Source organism: Colius striatus, chromosome 23 (genome assembly GCF_028858725.1).
Source record: "Colius striatus isolate bColStr4 chromosome 23, bColStr4.1.hap1, whole genome shotgun sequence".
NCBI lineage: Eukaryota > Metazoa > Chordata > Aves > Coliiformes > Coliidae > Colius > Colius striatus.
This window is the reverse complement of record NC_084781.1, coordinates 5,108,773-5,128,154: the sequence shown is the minus strand read 5'-3', so window position 1 is coordinate 5,128,154 and position 19,382 is coordinate 5,108,773. Positions and strand designations below refer to the sequence as shown.

The 19,382-nt window shown below is 47.5% G+C and overlaps 1 protein-coding gene across 1 annotated transcript in view; it reads right to left on the bottom strand.

Annotated features, from left to right (window-relative positions):
- Positions 1-771: 771 nt before the first annotated feature.
- The window catches only part of NECTIN1 (nectin cell adhesion molecule 1), a 92,460-nt gene continuing 73,849 nt past the window's right edge, over positions 772-19,382 (bottom strand). The window contains exons 6-9 of the mRNA XM_062014060.1: positions 17,759-17,906; positions 15,534-15,621; positions 14,982-15,086; positions 772-3,491 (exon numbers count right to left, since the gene is read on the bottom strand). Coding sequence (XP_061870044.1) covers positions 3,273-3,491; positions 14,982-15,086; positions 15,534-15,621; positions 17,759-17,906 — 560 coding nt within the window. The 3' untranslated portion in view covers positions 772-3,272. The remainder of the gene's footprint in view (positions 3,492-14,981; positions 15,087-15,533; positions 15,622-17,758; positions 17,907-19,382) is intronic.

The window sequence follows — 19,382 nt, the reverse complement described above, 5'->3', positions numbered from 1 at the left end:
GTCAGGGCAGGGCTCTCTGAGCCTCCAACCCTCTCTGACATATCCCACACAGTGCATCAGTCTCTTGCAGCAAAAGCAGGAACAGTGCATTTGTTGGCTTCAAACATTTACAGTATACCTGCAATGGAACCAGGAGTGCTGCTTGCCTGCAGAAGGAAAACAAGGTGCAAGAAGGAAAGGGCCCCCAGGGATGACTTCACCTGTACCCTCCCTGAATAGCTACTGGCCCAGAAGACTGGCTTTTGTGGCTCTGAAACTATTCCATCCACTTGCAAAGAGAAGCTGGGAGGAGGCTTCTCTAAATGGTAACAGGTGACATAAATGAACTGCAAGAGTTCAGTTATTCATCTCATAAAGCACTTAGGCATCATAATTATCTCTGTATTGCTCTGAGGGCAGAGCTGTAGTGGTAATGTGCATCGGGCATTGCTTGCAAGTCACGTAAACCCTCTCTTTACCTTTGAGTCCTGTGTCTTTGCAAGTGCTGCAGACAGTGAAGGATGCAACAGGAAAGGTGGGTTATTGTAGTCCCCAGGACAGCCTGTGTGAGCAGCCTGAGCTCAGCTCCTGGAACCCTATGCAAAGGCAGGAGTGTGTGTGCATTTGTGTATGTTTTGGGGTGTGAATGTACAAGGGACGTCAGATGTAGTGAACAACTCAGGAAGAGTCAGCACTGGGATAAAGGAACAGATCAGGCACCTCACACAAGTTTCACAGCTGTGAGAGAAGCTGTTTTAACTCTTTCAGTTCACTTTTATTTAAGTTCTGTGATCAGTCTTTTCCATCTGCAAGAGCTCTTGTGTCAGTGCCACCGACATACGGAACAGAAACGATGACATTTCACACCAGTAACAGGAGGAATGGCTTCATGTCTCACACCAGTAAGACACAGAAATGAAACACCAGTTCCTGCCATGGTCTGCCAGCCCACTGGATGCACAATCATACAACTCCAGGTTCCTGTTCAGCTTGTTCAGCAGTCTCCCCCCAGCAATGTTACTGGATGGCTCTCTTCCCAGAGAAGGGAACTTTTAATATCGTTCTGCAATGTGGCAGGAGAGAAACTCCTCTCATTAGCATTGTTGCAGGGTCACTGTGGGCATGGTCAGCTAAGCTAGTGTTAAACTGGTGGCAAAAGGTGCAGCAAAGTTTGGAAATAGCCATTAGGCAAACTTGGGGCAACTGTAGGGAAAGGGAGGGGAGAGTCAGAGCCCTGAATCAGAACCATATCTGTTCCCTTTTCCTGGCATCCAAAGGAATTTGGTGGTGTTTGGAGATTCTTTTGCCATCTTTTTGAGACCAACCCATCTCTCCAGGATGAAGAAAGTGTCAAGAGGCAAAGAGAACCAAAACATTATTAAGCTTAATGTATGTGCTGGCATAAGTCAAATTACTGCTTCAAATTTAGGCTTTTCTTGCTTTTTCCCTTTCTAAGGAGGATTGAAATCCTTTTGCTTTGTGGAAAAGCACAGTAAAACCCTTGGTGGCAGTCTTCTGTGGGCAGCTCAAATGCAAAGCCACACAAGGCAACTAGAGTCTCTCTGTAATGCTGCAGTCTGTATCTCTGCCTTCCCCTTCCTCATCAAAACATCACCCCTCCAGCCAGGGGCAGCAGAGAAAACCACCTGCAACACATTCTCTGCCTTCTCTGGCAAACAAGCATTTTGTCTAGTGTGTTTCCCTATGTATCTGATATTACTCTACTGTGTTGTAGCATCCATCACAGTATTCATACCTCCTCCTATGGGGAGGTTTTCATCTTCACTGTTGTTTCAATTCCTGTTTGTACAAATCACCCTGAATCATGGTGTGGTGTCTCAGCAGGAGGATAATGGTGTGGTCCCCATCTCCCTCTCCCACACGCACTTTGCTCAATCATTGTCACAGTTTCCAGAGTGATGTTCAGTGTGCAAAGTCTGCAGAATGCCAAATACCCAACCCTAGACAAAGGAGAGTAATACCCATTCACTAAGAAGGCACCATCCCCTTATTCAGAGCTGTCCCAGCATCATCTCTTCTATGCCATACCTGGGTGAAACGGATGAAAGTTATCCTTGAAACCAAGCTCTTATACAGATGTTCATTTCTTTTTCTCCTCTTTCTCTTCTTTGCTTCTGTATGCATTTAGGTGTATCTCTCTATTTATTTTCCCTCTAATACAAGTGAATGCAAACGTGGTGTGGAGATAAATTCCCTTCTGTAAAACACTTTGTGGTCACAGAAATGTACACATTTGGATTTACACACCCACACACATGCAAAAAAATGGAGACCCAAAATGAAGATGCTTTAAAAAAAAGTTAAAAGGCCAGATTCCTCTATTGGCTTTTATCCTTCATTAAGAGCAAGAAGAGTACCTGAAATCGTGATTTATTCTGTATATACTGCCTGAGTTCATTTTAAAATTCCAGTCAACAGATGCAAGGAAGAGAAGGGGAAAAAGCTAGTGGGGTTCATCTTAGGCTTTGAAAAGGAAAATTAGAGAGAATGTTTTCCTTTCTATTTTTTTTCCCTTTTGAGTTTCAAGTGATAAGACAGTTATTGAAGGATGCTGTCTCCAAATGTGTTGGCTTTGAAATATGGCCCCACGCCATCTGGATTTAGAAGTGCCAATCCAAGACACTGGCAGTGAGAACAGGAGGGGAAAAGGGACAGAAACAAACTCCCTAAACCAAGCCCTTTTCTCTATTCATGGGTTGATTTTGAGCATCTTTCGTTGTAAGCATCTTATTTTTTGGTTCAGCAACCTTGGCTGTTTTGTGCTTCACAACAGGGATTTCCCATCCCACTGCCAAGGGGAACAAAATTCTCCAAAGGAGGGAAAAAGAGAGATGCTCCAGCCTCAGATTTGATCAAGGGCTGTGCTGTGAAACTTCACACAAGCTGAAGCTGAGGCATCCCCACCTGGCTGCTCTGGTGCAAACGGTGTAGAGATTGACACGAGGGAAGCTACGGACATTTAATCAGGTCAGGTCCTGTCCAACACAAGGCAGCTGTCACCCACATACACATGCACACAGAGGCAGCTCCATACGGGAGGGCCAGGGTAAGAAATGAAAGATGCAAGTACTGAATGAGGTGTGGGCAAAGGCAGAGTGTTCCCTTGAGCATTAGCAAGCCAGGCAGATCCTTAACCTAATCATGTCAATTACAGTTGCACTGAAATTAAGAATCAATAAATAAGGAATGGCAAAGGGAGGCTCTGAAAGGCCTTGGCTGTTGAACGACAGACGTGGAAAACATTAGCTTCTTCCTTTTGCTGTGTTGACACTTTAAACATACTGTTCCTTAGGACAGATGTAGGGAGCCCGGGAACCAGGAGGTGGGCAGCAGAAGGGCATGTCAGAACGATGAGGATAAAGATCTTGTGGGAGATCTGACAAGGGGGTGTAGACATGAGGGATCTTCTCCAGATATCGATCTTGGTGTGAGTAACAGCGGCTCAGGTAATCACTCGCATTCGGTATCTCTGAGTGATACTTTCCAAAGTTCTGTAAGCAGAGACAAAAGCCAACAGGTGAAAACTCTGGGATCCCTGGCCATAAAACATTCAGCTCTTCAGCTCCTTGCTGAAATGCACGTTTAACAAGATGGAACATTAACTAGTTCTGCTTACTGCTTCCGAACAATAGCAACCCAGGTGATAAATCCCCACATCACCAACTTCTTGTCTCATTTCCCAACATACTCATATTGCTGATTAATAGGTATAGGTGGTTTTCCCCTTGTCTGTGAATGCTCTCCTTCCCTGGTTAAAGCAAGGAGTCAGCCAAGAAAGGACAGTTGGTTTGCAGTCTTCCTAACTCTTCCACACCAGGGGGCTGAAAAAGCAGTGTTTGCTTCTCTACAGGCACATGCTCTTTTATTTAAAGGACACACTGATCAGGGACTTTGGAGGCAAAATAGGTTCTTGTGTCTAATGTTTACCTGGTAGATAGATGTGCCTGTGCTAAGCTTTACCTGGGTGAGCAGTTCCACAGGAAACCTTTGGGGCCAGCTTTGTAAGTCCAACTACAGAGGATATAAAGCACTTCAAGATCGAGACCGCCCTGTGGTCACAGATCTTTCTTAGAGATGCTTTGCAAAATCTGCTTCTTCCTCTTTAAGTGCCAAATAAAATGAAAACCCCTCCAAGTCCAAAGCACTTTGATCTGTATTGAGGTAATTTTGCAGAGGTGTGCAAGCAATGCTGAGGAAACATTGCTTATTGCAGTGCAAAAAATGGCAGAGACCTTTTTTCCCTTCCCAACAGCCCAGCACTGGCTCCCCAGAGGGTGCAGCAGATGGGAAGGATCCTTCCTTGCTCACACACCCTTTCCTCCAGTTTGAAGCCCTACAAGATGGCCCAAGTAGGGAAGACATTTAGCCATGATAGTCTTTAAAATCAGCCCACATTCATGGGCTCTTACTGAGGGCTGATCTTCTCTGTAAGAGAGAGAAAATGCACTGACAATAACCTTTCATGCCTGTGGTTTAAGCTGGGTCTGGTTGAAGCAAGTAACTTGCCCTTGAGTCCTTCCTTGTTCGCTTTCAAAATACCAGAATGGTTGGTTTAGTGGAAAGGACAAGGATTTGACCCTCAGGAAAAAATGCCTGAAGGAACAAAACAGTCTCCTCTGCTCATCTGCTGCCAGATCCTGGATAAATATTTCACCAGGATACTTTAAAAAAAGCATCTAGAAAACAAAGTGTCCACAATAATTTATTGATGGTTCAGACTGCTAGAAGAGGCAAGAAGCAAGCTGGAGGGCTGCACAGTCTTGAGGCAATTTCAGGAACAGCCTCACTAAGAGCAATGAAGGCAGTTAAGAGGATGGAAAGTTTGTCTGAGCACAGGGAAAACAGCAGCAATGCTAAGGTCAATCTGGTTTTCATTTCCCTTTCCATGGCAAGGCTGTGTATCCCATTCCTTAAGCCTTCAACAGTCAGGGGTTTTCACCTGGCCAGACAGAAGAATAATACACTCCAGGCCTCTTCTTTTTAGAATTGCTGCTTTGGTATCTGAAATTCAGGTGGCCATTCCCACAGCCACCTCATGAGGTTTTTGTCCACTTCTGGCTTTTGATTGCAAAGTGAAAAGGCAGAGAGGTGCTGTGCAGTATGATAGCTGTTTAACTGGAGGAACCTGGGCCAGGAGACACTGGGAAGCTTCATGAATTCTACCTTAGCCCCTACAATCTCTTCCCATTTGCTTTAGGCAGCTCTGACTCACGGCTCTCCCATTCCCAGCTGACAGCTGTGTCTACACAGAAAGTTGAGTCCTCTACAGTATTTAAGGCTCAGGTTTGCAAGGAACAACCCCATGGCTGGAAAAACAGGCAGGCTGTGGCAACACATATTTCAAGCCTGGAGACAGTTCTCTCCATACAAATTCTATAGCATAAGCAAGGATCCATACCATGAGGCAAGCAGGGAACAAAGAATAACTGTTTGCTGTTATTCTGATTGCACCCTCTGATAAAAAACCTCTAACAAAGGGCTAACAGAGAGTGTTAGTCACCTGGGAATGTGTCAAGGGCTCTCTGTATAATATACTTTCAAGAAATCTGCAACACAACAGCACTCCTTTCTATACCTCCAAGGGGGGGAAAAAAGTATTAGCTGTGCTCTCTTCCTTCTTCAGGGAGGGAAATCATTAACTGGTAGCTCAACTTTCTGAATAAAGCTAACCTGAAAGAGAAGCTGTCTCAGTGATTGAGGTTTAGTAAGATGTAGCAGGCAAGAGGGTCCCTTAGCAAGGCTGGCAATCTATTATCAATTAAATGGGAGGGAAGGTTGATACGCTTTTTGAGCATGCAACAGAAAAGTGTAGGACTTCATACTAATATGTGCACTCAAAAGGTCTAATAGACAGAAAGGTCTAATGGGAAAAAGATTCTCAGTTAACCTAAGTTGACATCTTGTGTAAATTGAGCTGGGTGTTAGTGTCTAACACTGAAAGAAGCAGAAGGGCTTGTGAGATGCTATTTTATGGGCTGCCTATTGACAATGTACTGTGTCAGCAAAGAGTGTGTTTTTCTGTTTATCAGTTAGTGCAGACAACAAATCCATGAAGCAGAGCTGGAGAAAATCAGTGCACTTTTGTAAGCACTTCTATTGGCCCAGGTGAGGAAGAACAAGTTCTGTTCTTCCTAGACAGCTGTTTAGTGCTCACTCTTCCCAGGCAGAGCAGCTGGACAATGCCAGCACTGGGGTCAGAGGAAGAGACTTCCCTGTCACTTTTCACCTTTCTTCAGCACGTGAAGCAAGGAGTCATACTGCCCTGGCTTTATTCCCTGAGCTCACTTCTAAGTAGCAAAAGGAAGAGAACAAAATGAGCACGATGGTTTTTAACACATTAAGCAGCCAGTGCCCTTTGACTTCCTTCCCCAGTCCCACTGTGACTTTTCCCAAATCTAATTTATCTTTAGCAAAGTTTGAAATTAAGTTAGGGATAATGAACTAATTAAATTGAACTGGCACACAATTCTGCCACCTTCCCCCACCTGACTTCTCCCACTTGCCTTTGTTTCCAGCATGACTCCATACAGTTCTTCATTATCTGGGTTATACCCTCCCTTCTCAGTTTTATTTTCAAGGGCTTGATTAAAGGGGATGTCAGCAATTTATCCATTTCAGACAGCCTGGCAGATTACCTTTAAACACTCTTTATTTCACTGAACTAGAGAGCTTCCATGACTTGCTCTCAACCCTTCTCCATCCCCTATACACCAATCTCTAGCTCTTTTTCTATTTGCAAATCACCTCTTTGGTAAAACTTCCTTATAAAGTTGCATTCCTTCTAACAGCATGCTTTTAACACTTTCTGTCTGTGGTATGTACCTGTTCTCTGCTCCTAAAGCACCTTCCAACCATCATTAATCTTAAACGCTTCCCTCTGTGCTGCTTCTCTACCAAGTTTTACTGTCTGTGCTTCCAGAGCTGGGGCAGGGCTGTTATCCTCGTTTACAAATGGGGAAATATTAAGGAGCCACCTGAGTTATTTGCTTTATTTTGCCTGAAAATTGGAAATGTGGCCATTGGCCTGGGGCATTGAGGCAATGCTCGTGTTGGTAGGAAGGAAACCTGGCAATTGGGAACTGAGACAAGGCTGCTACATTTGGTGGTTCTACAATACATCCCCGTCTCAGTCTGCACCAAGTTTGCAACTGGTGCAGGTTTAGTAACCTTATAGGGATGTTCAGAAAGTGGAGCTGGGAATCTGAGCCCTGGTCACTCATTTTGCTGGGATCTTGGTGCAAGTCTCATATTTTGGAGCTACTCTGGCTGCAAGAGGGATGAGAAACTCCCAAAGAAAATGGAAAGCAAGATTGTGGGGAGGTGAAAGGGGAGGAAAGAATTTTAAAGGCATTAAAAAAAATTAACCCTGATATATGGTGTGTCTTGGGAGATTTTGTGGTGGTGAGATTACACCTTCAAAGCACCATATGACTGGCTTTATTTTTACTTCAGAGAAACTGAGAGGATTTCCAAATTTGGATTTAGAGGATTACTGTTCTTTTGCTGACAATAAAATCCCCTACCCTAGGGAGGACAAGGTGAGACCTCCCAAGATGGATTAGGGAATGCTTGCCTCGTTTGCAACAGTGGGAGTGGTCCTCCAGTGAACCCAAGACCTGTTGGGAATTAGAGGTGAAGGCATAAGGGAAGGTGGCTGCTTTCAACCACATCTTCCTCTGGGCTGGCATTTTCATCCTCTGTGCAAGGGGCTGGCAGTGGTGCTGCCAGTTGGTGACAAGGCAGATGCTTGAGAGCTGATGAGCCCTTCCCTCTATTGACAACCAGACCCAACCCCCAACCAAATGGAGAAAAGACAAACCAAACCAATGCAGAACTTACTGTCCACTCTCGCTCGTTACGTCTACGAAGACCTTGATCCTCATTCTGGGAGCAGGGATGAGTGAGTGGAAGAGAGAGAGGTTACTGAGCTGGCCAAGGCAGGCCTGCTGTGGACACATACCTAAGGAGGCTTTTGCTACAGCAAGGGAACTACAGGGCTGCTTCCAACATGGGGAAACCAGGGGCCACGGGGATAAAGGCAAACTAAACTACCCTGTTGCACTCCTTCCACTTGGGCATGTTCTTGGTCTGTGAGAATCAACAGAACTGTCCAGTGGGACTTCTAAAAATGCCATTTTCCTCCTGCCTATCCTTCTGCATGAAGCTATTCTCCTCCTTCCCAAGGATCTGATTATCTTGCCCTGCTCCAATACCCCCCCTTCCATGTCCAAACTACTGTGTGCCTCCCTTGATCTATCCTGGGTGACCCTGGAGGGATTCAGTGAGCTGTAAAGCACCTTATCTATCCCTTTGTATTTTTCCTTGTCTCCACACTCTTCTCTGCACCTCTTTGCTGAGTACCCCTGTGGGACTGTAGCCCCAGTAAACCCACAGCTCCTTCCTCCTATTTAAAAGGCAGCAAAATAAAGGGAAGGAGCAAGACAGAAGCTGCAGTCACCACAACTTGGGAGTGAGGAAGAGGTATAGTCAAGGAGGAGAATGCTAATGGCATTTACTAGGTCAACACCTCTTGGTATCACCCACCTGTAGTGGGAAAGGAGGGTGTCCTCCCTTTCAGGTAAGGACCTAGTGGCTGTAATATCTGAGAAAAGATTATTATAGGGTAAGGGAAGGTAAGAAAAGCTGAAGAGACCTTTTTCCACTGCAAGCACTATTGCTTAAAAGGGTCACTAGTAGCTAGAGACAGTCCAGAACAACCACCTGTAGGTTTCAATGCAAGCAGAGTGCTAGTCAGGACCTGAGCTTTAAGGGGTTTGGTGGCTAAGTGGCCAGAAAAACATGAAGACAGGGAAATGGTCAGGTTTGGGCTCCAGTTTTGAAGAGGGGAGCACCAAAGAAAATAATCTTTCTCACTCTCACCACCATCCAAACATGCTGTCTGCATCAGCCTCATGCAACACAAGCTCATGGACACGGTCGCTCTGTCTCTTATTCCCTGACTTTTAGATGCAGGAACTTTCAGATGCAGGAACCTTTACATGTTTCCATACTCTCTCACATACCCTCCCACCTTGTTCTTTCACATATGCACATGTTCCATCTTATCTATACTTTCTTCCAAGGATGTAAACTCTCTTTTTTCCTCTCTTTCAGTCAGTCTCCCTTTTCTTACATGCTTGGAAAGGCCCTTGTAACATCTCCATGAGGTTTTTGGCTCCAGCTTCTGCACACTCTAGTGTTGCTTCTCTGCTTAGTGCTGCTGAGCCTCACAGAAATTCTCCAAATCCCATTGCAAGATCTGTACCCTTCAAACCCACCTCATTTTGCCCTGTGTCTCCAGCCACACTGACTGCAGAGGGGGCAGACCACTGTTCTGGAAAAAGGCTATTAGCCCTTTCTCCCTCCCACATGCCTTGTCTCACTATAGGGAAACACTGCAGAGAGCATGCACAGAAGGCATGACAAGGAAAAAGTGTTCCTGTCAACAGCCCCAGAAATAAGGGTAGCAAAGAGAGTTGCCATGATGGGCAGCGTGGTGGTGGAGGGCTGGAAGGAGGACAGACTGGATGGATGCACTGGGGCCATTCCAAAGGAAGGAGAGGAGATGTAGGGTGGAAGCAGTGACTTTCAGAGGGAGGGCAGTGAGGGAAGCAGAGTGTGATCATGTACCTTGAGGCCAGAATCTGAGGGGAAAGGACCTAGAGTAACATGCGCTAGCGTAAGCTGGGCTGGATGCTTGCGTACTCGACTAGGTCTCCGCCAGCATGGATGGAGGTCCGAGGGCTGGGTGACGAGGCCAGAGCAGAAGTGTCCAGCTCTGCATAGTGGACATCACAGTCCTTGTTGCCAGAGTTCTGGAAGGAAGAGAGCAGCAAGGCGGTGGGTACACAAAGGGGGGGTGAATTGGGGTTGAAGTGGGGAGGTAGGGAGTGGGAACACAGGAACCGTGCAGAAAGCAGGGAGTGAGTGAATGAGACAGGAGAGGGAGTGTGTGAAGGGGGAAGGGAGAAAGAAGAAAAGGGTGAGAGGGAGAGGAAGAAAAAACAGTTAAAAAGAGGGAGGTAGGGAGGTAATGAACAATCAGTCAGGTAAAATCCCAAATCAAAGCAAAAGTCCCAGTGGCACTGCTCTGCAAATCCACCACTGAGCTGGTTGACTCAACCGCCCCATTTGCCCCTTCATACTGCGGCTGCACCCAGCAGCATCTTGCTGCTCTGATCTTCCCATCAACCCTTCTAGGATCAGTGTTTTCCTTAGCTGTGGGTCATTGTGTGAATTCAAACCTTAAGCTGTCAGTTTGACCCAAGAATTTGGAGTTCAGTGCAGCACACTGAAGGCAAATGCAGGCTTGGGGGCATGAGTGAAAGTCATGGGTAATGCTTGAGTTTTGGGTGTGAGGAAGATGATGCCTGTAAGGGAGAGGCTACAAAGCCACAGCTCTAAGGACAGATTTGGAGCAGATAACTTTATCATGGGGAAAGGCCAATACTGCTGTTTTGCCCTAGTGTAGGGGCTGCTGAGTCCTCATGTGCCACATTTTTACATGAGGCCCAACTTCACAGTGTGCTGCTACAGATTAACTGTGCAGCATGGCATTGGCATTGTAATAATATCTCATAGATGCTAAAAGTGTCCTCCTTTGGCATGAAAATATGTATGGGTCTTCCCTTACTAAGCAGGCTTGTCAGCAAGAACTGCATGAATGGAATATCATCCAAGTTACCTGACCATTCCTACCCAGACATCTTTCATGCCTTGCAAATAACAATGGTCAGAGAACCTTGAAGGCAGGATGGCCTGGCAACCTCAATGCTCAGTAGGGAAAATGTCACCAGGAGGAGCCCTGATGCCAGTAGCCAAGGTGTGAGGGGACACCCTGGCTACTGGCCCTGCAGAGTGTCTTTAATGCCTGCTTTTGGGCTGCTTTCTGTGCCAGCATTAGCCAAGCATCTGCTAAGCCTCTCTGAGAGGAGAGAGCTGTCTGTTCTAACTAGAATAGCATTCCACTTTCTCCTGTCCAAAACGGCTGCATCCCACAGCAACCATGCAAAAGGTGTTTAACTTAAAAGTGTTTCTCTTGCCTTTGTTTGGAAGTGGCCTCAGTCATGCACCAGCTGTGGCAAAGCCATCTGCAGGAGCTTATAGCCCTGTGATGAGCTAGTTTAGTACCTGTTGCTGGAAGGGGTTGTTCAGTGAGCAGTTATCTGACTGCTGCCCTCAGCCCTGGGGATGTTGGGGAAGGGGAACACGGCTGAAGTGGCACGTCCAGTGTCCAATTTCCCTGCAGTGCACAGTGAAGCAGGATGCTGGAGGACCAGGAGGCTTGAGATTACCCTCTGTCCTGCCCTTGGGGAGGTGCCAAATGGTGGGGGCAAAGCTGTGCGTCCTGTGGCCTCTCTGCTTGGTGTCTGAACCCAGACGGAGCGTCTGTGGGCATTTAAGAAGATTAGTCATGCCAACCCCAGCCTCAAACCTTAAACCTGTATCCTGCAGAACTCTTTTCCCCTGAACTTTGTATGTCAGTACCTCCTCTAGCCCCACAGAAAGACAAAACACCTCCTTGTTCCTATCCTCTCTACTTCACCTCGCTTCTCACCAAAATAGCCCTTCCTTCCTACTCGAGGTGTTTCCTCCATGGAGTCCCCTTGCTTGCTGCTATTCTTGGGCTTGCTCCTGCTTCCTGATGCTTGTTTGGAGCAAAATTTATTCCAATATCAATAATGTGGCTTGTATACAAGGTCTAGCCCTGCCACGTGCAAGCACTCTGTGTAAATCATCAGCATCGGCACGCTGGTAATTGTCCTGTAAACTGAGTGGAATGATTTTCCTGTGTGCAGCAATGAAACTTTCCCTTCCACCTGTGCAAATGGGTATTGCTGACACATACACTAATCATACCTCTGCTCCTACAGGCACTCCTACCTGCACCTCTCTTGCTCACGCTCCTTTCCACACACAACCACACACAGCTCATGGCACAGAGGGGCTGCCCTGTGCACACAGAGCACACCTGCTTTTACCACACACGTGTTACTGCCACACACCAGTTCTGCCACTGGCATCTATAGTCTTTGTAGGTGTCATCTGAAACACACACTTACCATCCCATTCATTCCTGCTTTGATATCCTCACCTAAACTAAAGGTTTTACCCCACAAGAGGTCAGAGCAAAATGCTACAGGCAACCCCATCATGGCTGTGCCCACTTCTGTACCCTTAATTGCCTGCTACACTCTCCATGCATCTTTCTGTGCTGTCAGCTTCTTGTTATCTTTCCCACAATTTGCAACACAACATCCATATTCATCTGTAGCCTGGGACACAGGGCCCACCCCTGCTCCTTTCTGCAGGTATCTCTGCCCTGCAGCTGCGCCACAGCCTCTCCCCTTCACCTGGTCCCCAGCCAGCACATATCAGCACACATACCTGCACACCCTCTTTGTGGATTCCTCCTCCACCTGCCTCCCTTTTTCCCTCCTGGCACCTCTCCCATTTCCCCCTCCCTCACTCTTTGCCATCTCTAATCACTTTCTGACTCTCATTCTAGTGCTGTGAAATTTTCCACCCCAGGCAGTGGCTTCCATGCTGCCTTGTGATGAATCTATCCCAAATTACCAGGTTTTGCACAATTCATTTAAAGTTGAATGCTCCTGCCTCATTTTCCTGCAGAATCCATTCCCCTCACCTCATCTTCTTCACTATCCTCCCAAGTCAAATCTCCAGATGAATTACAAGCAGAACAAGAATATCTTGCCTTTCTTCTATGCCTTCTGTGCCAAAGGATCCCAGAACCATATATACAGCAGAGCAGCTACCTGCATCTGGTCTGGACACAGCAGGAGTGGGGCTGTATTGAAGTGAGGCTGGCAGAGACCCAATGAGGCTGAAGAAAATGTTCTTTCCCCCTCATCCTCCAACTGATCCCAAAGGGCTCTGTGGGTCTAGCTTGCCTTGGCTGGTCCTTCATGTGCTGCAGGAGAGTGGTTGCAGGGCTTGAGCTGTGTGCTGCTTTTGGTAACTGCCACTGCTGACCTTGCTGCTCTTCTCTGGGGGTTGCCATACAAGGGCCATCCCAGCTCAGCTTCCCCTCTGCAGGGCAGCACATGTTTGCATGTGAACAGAGGCCTCTGAGATCAGGGAGGAGAAAAAGCGCTGCCTGCAAGTGGTTCTGGAGGAAGGGCAAGAGCTGGTTCCTTTGCAAAGCATGGCTGGGCAACGTAATGCACAGCTGGTCTTGGTCTCAGCAGCAGCACATGCTGCCTGTGCTGTCTGGGAAGAACCCAGAAAAACAGCACTCCTTGGCAACCAAGTGACACTCCCTTTGCCCTTGCCAGTCACACACTTGAATAGCCTGCTGTCTGCCCAAAGGAGGTGGCGATTTAGCAAGAGATGGGAGCAAGCCTCATCTCATTGCTGGGGCAAAAAGCCAGGGTGTGGGGATGCAATGGGGGAGGCTGGTACCCATCACAGGGCCTGCCAGCCCAGCTGAGCAGAGGACAGGTCCAGTCCACAGCTGGGCCAGACTTGTGCCAAGAGCAGGCAGTTCAGCTACACAGACACTGCCTCCCAACTGCAAAGGGAGCTTCTTCGTGGGCCAAATGAAAGTGATGGACTCCTACACAGTCCATCACTTCTTGGCTAAAACCACAAGCATGGGACATAGAAATGCATCTTCTCAGACCAGGATTGAGAGCAGCAAACTCTGTTCCCATGGTTACAGAGCAGCTACCCATCAGGCCCCATCTCACATCACTAACTCTGCTACTTAATTAACTGACTGCTCGTTATTTCCTGGAATGAGCTTCTCCATCTTCCTGCTTGCCTGAAATTCAGCTCTCAGATGCTCTCCTCAGAGCAGCCCATCTTGCTCTAGCATCCTATGTTTCATTTAAAACTCAGCTGCCACTCAGCAAGGATTGGAAGGAGCTGGAGACAAGCCCCAGGACTGAGGGAGGGCTCTGAAGGACAGTTTTTCTTTAGGGACATCAGCCACGTTCAGCTAGGATGAAGTCAATAGGATCACATCAACAAAACTCAGCACAGAAATGTGTCTTCTCATTTCCAATGCCCCCAGCATCTGTCTCACTGCAGAATTCTGCTAGCTGGAGGTCCCTGGGCCCTGTCCTTGTTATCCACACTGGAATGTGCATTAAAGGGTCAGGCCAGGATGAACTGGAGGGAGAGTTATAATTAGTTATGTTCATAAAATATTACTGTGCTACAGCCCCCAGTGGAGGAAGAGTGTGAGAGATGCAGAGTTTACCAGGAAATCCTGTGGCTGCTGTGGAGGATGGGAGGAGCAGCCCTTTACTGCAGGGCATGGGAGGGAAGGGATATTGTCCAGGGCCTGGGAGGAGGAAGGTTTTGTTTTCTCATCAAGGAAGGACTCTAATCCTACCTCACATTTCCTCCTTCAGCCTCAGTCCTTGAAACCAGCCTTTTCCCCATGGCTTCTAACATCTCTCCCTGACCCTTAATCAATCTGCTGCTGCCTCACTTTAGCATTTCCCTATCTGAGGCTGAACAATCCACACCAAAAAAAAGAAGGGAGTTTGAAGAACTTGTTGTCAATTGAGTCAAATACTGGCATGTTCTGCCCTGCAGATAATTGCTTCAAGAAGCTCTCACTGCAGCACAAACTGTTCTTTGAGAGCTGCTGTGTTCAGCTCCAGACTCCACCAGGGGCTCATTTGCAGGAGGTGGGAATAGGTGGCTTAGCTGTCATATGTATGTAAAGATGAGACTAGTGTGATAGTCCTCTTATGCAGATATGGAATAGAGTGTTTTCCTGAGGAATAACCCCTAAAGGCACAGCTCTAGGACCTGTGGGAACCAAGGGCAAAATGAGCAAGTGCTCAATTAGGGTCAGTGGAATTTGAGAGGTGGGCTGAGACCAGGGTGTGGAGGTTACCTTCCTCCAGGAGAGGACACCCTGAGAAGGCTGCTTGGATTGTGAGGCTCTTTTGCTGTTTAAGCTGAGCTCCTGTGTGAAAGCACTATCAGCAGCCTGACCTCCTTACCAGCTTGTCAGTGTGGGGCTCGGTGCCTGCCATGTCGTAATAGGGAGCCTGCAAGGGAAGCTTCTGGATTTCCTCCTCATGTTTCATGTTGTCTAAGTGAACAACCTGCAACAGAGGAGAGAGATGAGAGGAGCAAGTACTATCCTTCCATCACAGCCTGGGGAAACATGTTCTTCAGGTGACACCATCACAAGATATCACTTTGAAGGGCAGCACATCTTACCTTTTCCCTTGCTCCTACCACATTATTTGCCTTCTGTTCTGTTTCATTCTCTCACTTTTCATCACCACTATTGACATTCAGAATGGTGGAGATACTCAGGAGTCCTCACACCTAAGAGCCCACCACCTGAACACCATCTCATTTCGAATTCAGTCCCCATGAGGGAGGAAGCAGGAGCCAAATTAGTGCCAATCTTTTGGAATTCTGGGCAGATAAGTCTTTCCTTTCTGCCCTCCAGACTGAGGCTATTTTTAGGCACTATAGACACAGCTTAGAATCAGTTTTCCTTGCCAGAGGAAGGAACTTGGAGCTGGGCTGGGGAAGTCTACCTGGATGTCTTCTGCAGTCAAGTGGCTTTTCATCTCCTGTTTCCTCTTCGGTGGAGGGGCAGGTTTGTGGGATGGAGGCAAGTCAATTCTGCAGAGAAAGAAGTGGCTGCTGATTAGAGAGCAAGGAAAAGAGTCCTGCTTGCTTTGATGTGCCATAACAAGCCAGATCCTGTGTGTGCCAAAGATTTGATTGTGTTTGTCACCAAACTGCCGATATAATAATACAGATTATTCTCAGCAACTCCCCTGTGCCCTCTTTCTGACCCCAATTAGAATTGTTAATAGAAATAAACTCCCTCCTAGCATTCTGTTCCTAGTTCCAAGCAAATCCCCATGTTGAGCTGCAGATCCTGAGGGTGCAGTTGGGATACTTGTCTCCTAGCACTGCTTTGGAATGGCTCCAAACCATGCCATACAAGGAGGCTGTAGGGTACCAGAACGTGTCTGGCAGTGGTCACCACACATCAGCAAGGTAGTGTCATCCCCAATCCAGAAGCTGATCAGGAATGGTAGCCCCTGACAGGCTTCCCAGGAGGATAGATCTTAAATGCTGTGGCACACAGGGAGATTCATCCCTGACCTGCAGGCAGTGGCTCAGCTTTTGGCCCAGAGCATAAAGCTTGGCAGTCATTATAATGTCAACCTAGGGACTGTCTCTGAACATTCTGTTCATGTGCACAGATGTGTCTAATCCCTTTACAAAACTTATTAAAACTCTGATACACTAATTAATAATACACTAATAATCTAATTAGCTGCCCCCCTGCCCCTGTACAAACTCTCTTCTGATAGAGATGGACAACTTTCCTTGACAACCCAATGGATTCCAGCAGACTAGAGGGTAAAATGAGTCTCTGAGGCTCTGCAAAGCTTTGACTTTATGGCTCTAAGGAAAAGAAATGCTGTTAACTTTTGGAGGCTTTAGAGCAGGCTCCACAATAGAGGCAGCACCTCTGCAGACTGGGGCACCATTGTGTTTCTATTCTCAGCTAAAGTGGCTCCTGTGCCTGTGTAGAGGGCCATTGTGGGAAGTGGATTGTCTGAATGCATCTCTATCACAGGGCTGTTGATGCAATTCACCTTGTGGTGCTATTTTTTTGTTTGTTTGTGTGACTTTCTGTCTCTCCTCCTGCTTTCTCTGGTTCCTTTCCCTCTCTCTCCTGTCCTCCAGTGCCCTCTCTCAAATGGAATTAAATAGAGCACAGGATGTGGCCAGGATGCAACAACAATGAGGTAGGGGCTGGAAGATGGAATCCACTTCTGGCCTTTGGATTTTCCATGCCTCTCCTCTTAGGTGGGACGTAGGGGAGGGAGTGCTCTTGGGAAAAGGCAGTGACAACAGAGCTTCTCAGGAAGAGGAAGGCATAAACATTTCTGAAGAGGACTCTGTGCTGTGTAGCACCAAATTCCCTGCCTGAGATCTGTGCTGTAAAGTGTAGGGCAGAGCAGAGCAAGTACCTGTCAGAGACCCTGTCTTCCTTCTGTGCTAGAGTTCATGTCTTCCAGCTGGCACCATATGTACAAAGCTGGAATGCTGACTGAGTGCAACTCCTTTTTGGAGTCTTACAGATACTTGCAGAGATGTTCAAGGTCTAGCAGAGACCCATGTCAGAATGTGATTCAGTCTAACTTGGTAGGAGCTGAGGAATATGAAACACTTGTTTGGTGCTGAGGTGAGGGAGCCTGGCCCAGGCTGCCCAGGGAGGGTGTGGAGGCTCCTTCTCGGGAGGTTTCCAACCTCATCTGGACACGTTCCTGTGCCCCCTGAGCCAGGGGAACCTGCTCTAGCAGGGGCTGGGGCTGGATGGACTCTGGAGCTCTCTTGCAACCCCCACTGTTTGGGGATTCTGTGGAAGCCTGAAGCCATTCCTCTGGAAAAGGAAGAATAGGATTCCCTCGTAGTGCTGGAGGTGGGAGCAGCTCTGTGCAGCTGCACTGTGTCCAAGGGTATGCTACAGCAGAAACAGAATCTGGGTGAGCATCCATATGCTTCGGTTTCCACTTCTGGCTTGTGATAAGAGATCAAAAATAGGAGGGTACAGAATGGAGAGCACTAAGGGTGTCAGAGGAGTTAGCCAGAGGGTGGCAGACAGAAGAAATGGCAAGGAAAATGGGTTTGGTGTCAAGCTTCTGTTGGGCACAGATAGCAGAAGGGCCAGCGCTGCTCACTGCTGCTCCATCCAGTAGCAGCTGTACTGGACTTCTGTGAGCATGAGGCTACTTACAGGTCATTGTCCACTTCAGTGCTGGCCTTTTGTTGCCGCCTGTAGACAATAATGACGGTGATGGCCACAGTGAGAATGAGAGCTGCTGCCACCACACCTCCCACGATCCCAATCGTCCCTCCTGGGGCACTCTGAGGTAGTGGCTTATCTGCAACACAGGGAAGCACAGGAGAGAGGATCAGAACATCAGACTGCACAACTGGGAATCAGAGTAGTTTTGGTTGGAAAAGACCTTCCCCTCACCCTGGCAAGCCCACCAGTAACCCATGGCCTCAGCACCTCAGCTCCATGGCTTTGCAATAGCTCCAGGGATGGGCACTCCCCCACCTCCCAGGGCAGCCTGGCACAGGGGCTGACAATCCTATCAGGGAAAAAGTTCTTCCTCAGCTCCAAAACCTCCTCTGACACAACTTGCAGCCCACTGTCTCTAAGAGCTAACTACTTCCTTACCCTATCCCATCATTTTCCCTTAAATCAGGTGGTTATTCCTGGATCTGTTTTTCTATCCTTGAAGAAAGAAAGGTTTAGGGAATAAAGATGCTTCTAAGCAACCAGCTCATGTGGTGCAGAGGGACTCCTATGGCCCTGCTACTTGATATTATTTAAGTATCCTGAAAGCCTTCTGCAGGGCTTTGGCACAGCGTCTTCACTGGATTCCTGTTGCTGGTGAAACGAAGGAGGGCTTTGTTGTCAGCATAGAGCTCAGAAAATCTAAGGACCAAGGATCAATGTTCAGGTGTGTGCACCCCTGAACCTTACACAAAAGATGTCCTCAGTGCAGGATTTAGGGACCTGTGTCAGATCTCACATTTCATCTCCTGTTTGCCCTGTGGCTGGAGAGCTCTGTGACTTGGGCTGGCTCCTGGGTGACTAACGTGGACCTCATTCAAAGGAAACCTGTCCCCTGGGCCTGATGGGAAAGTGCTTTGAAACGTATGATAAAAGGATTTAATTTGCTCTACCTTCCAACCTAATTAAACTTGAAAACTAGCTAATTGGTACTTTGTACTTACAGCTCTGGCAGTGATGAAAGGAGGAGATAATTGGAATGGAGGAAGAAGGAGGAGGAGGAGGAGAAGGAAAAAAACTGGGGGGAGGGGAGCAAGACACCACAAGGTGCTTTGTAGAACTTGTCTGTCACTTGTAATTTTTATACTTAATGTACTGGCTACTCTCAGAGACTAGGTACTGGGTTATATGGACCCTGCTCTGCAACTCTTGTGCCTTTGGGTATCAGAGTGGTAACCAGCTTCTCCACTAAACTACCTAAACCCATCCCCAAGGCCCCAAAACTATCCCTACTTTGCATGAGTGCATGGCTATAAAATGTCTGCACACTTTCCCAAAGCACACAGGACAACTTATACAGGACTTTTCAGGGTGAAAATCTCCCACCTCACATCCATGGATTCACTTGCTGAGCTCAAGGGCCAGTCTCCCTGAAGTTCCACGTGGCCGTGCAGCTGCAGAACCGAGCACGTTGACTCGTTGCCAACTGCCTGTTCCCAGGTGTCACCCCACAGCCAGCCTTACTCAGCATTCAGATTTGCTGCTGGCATGCAGGAGTGAACTGAGGTGTATAAACATTTCCCAGGGAAATCCCCTCTCTGGTCAATACCAACAA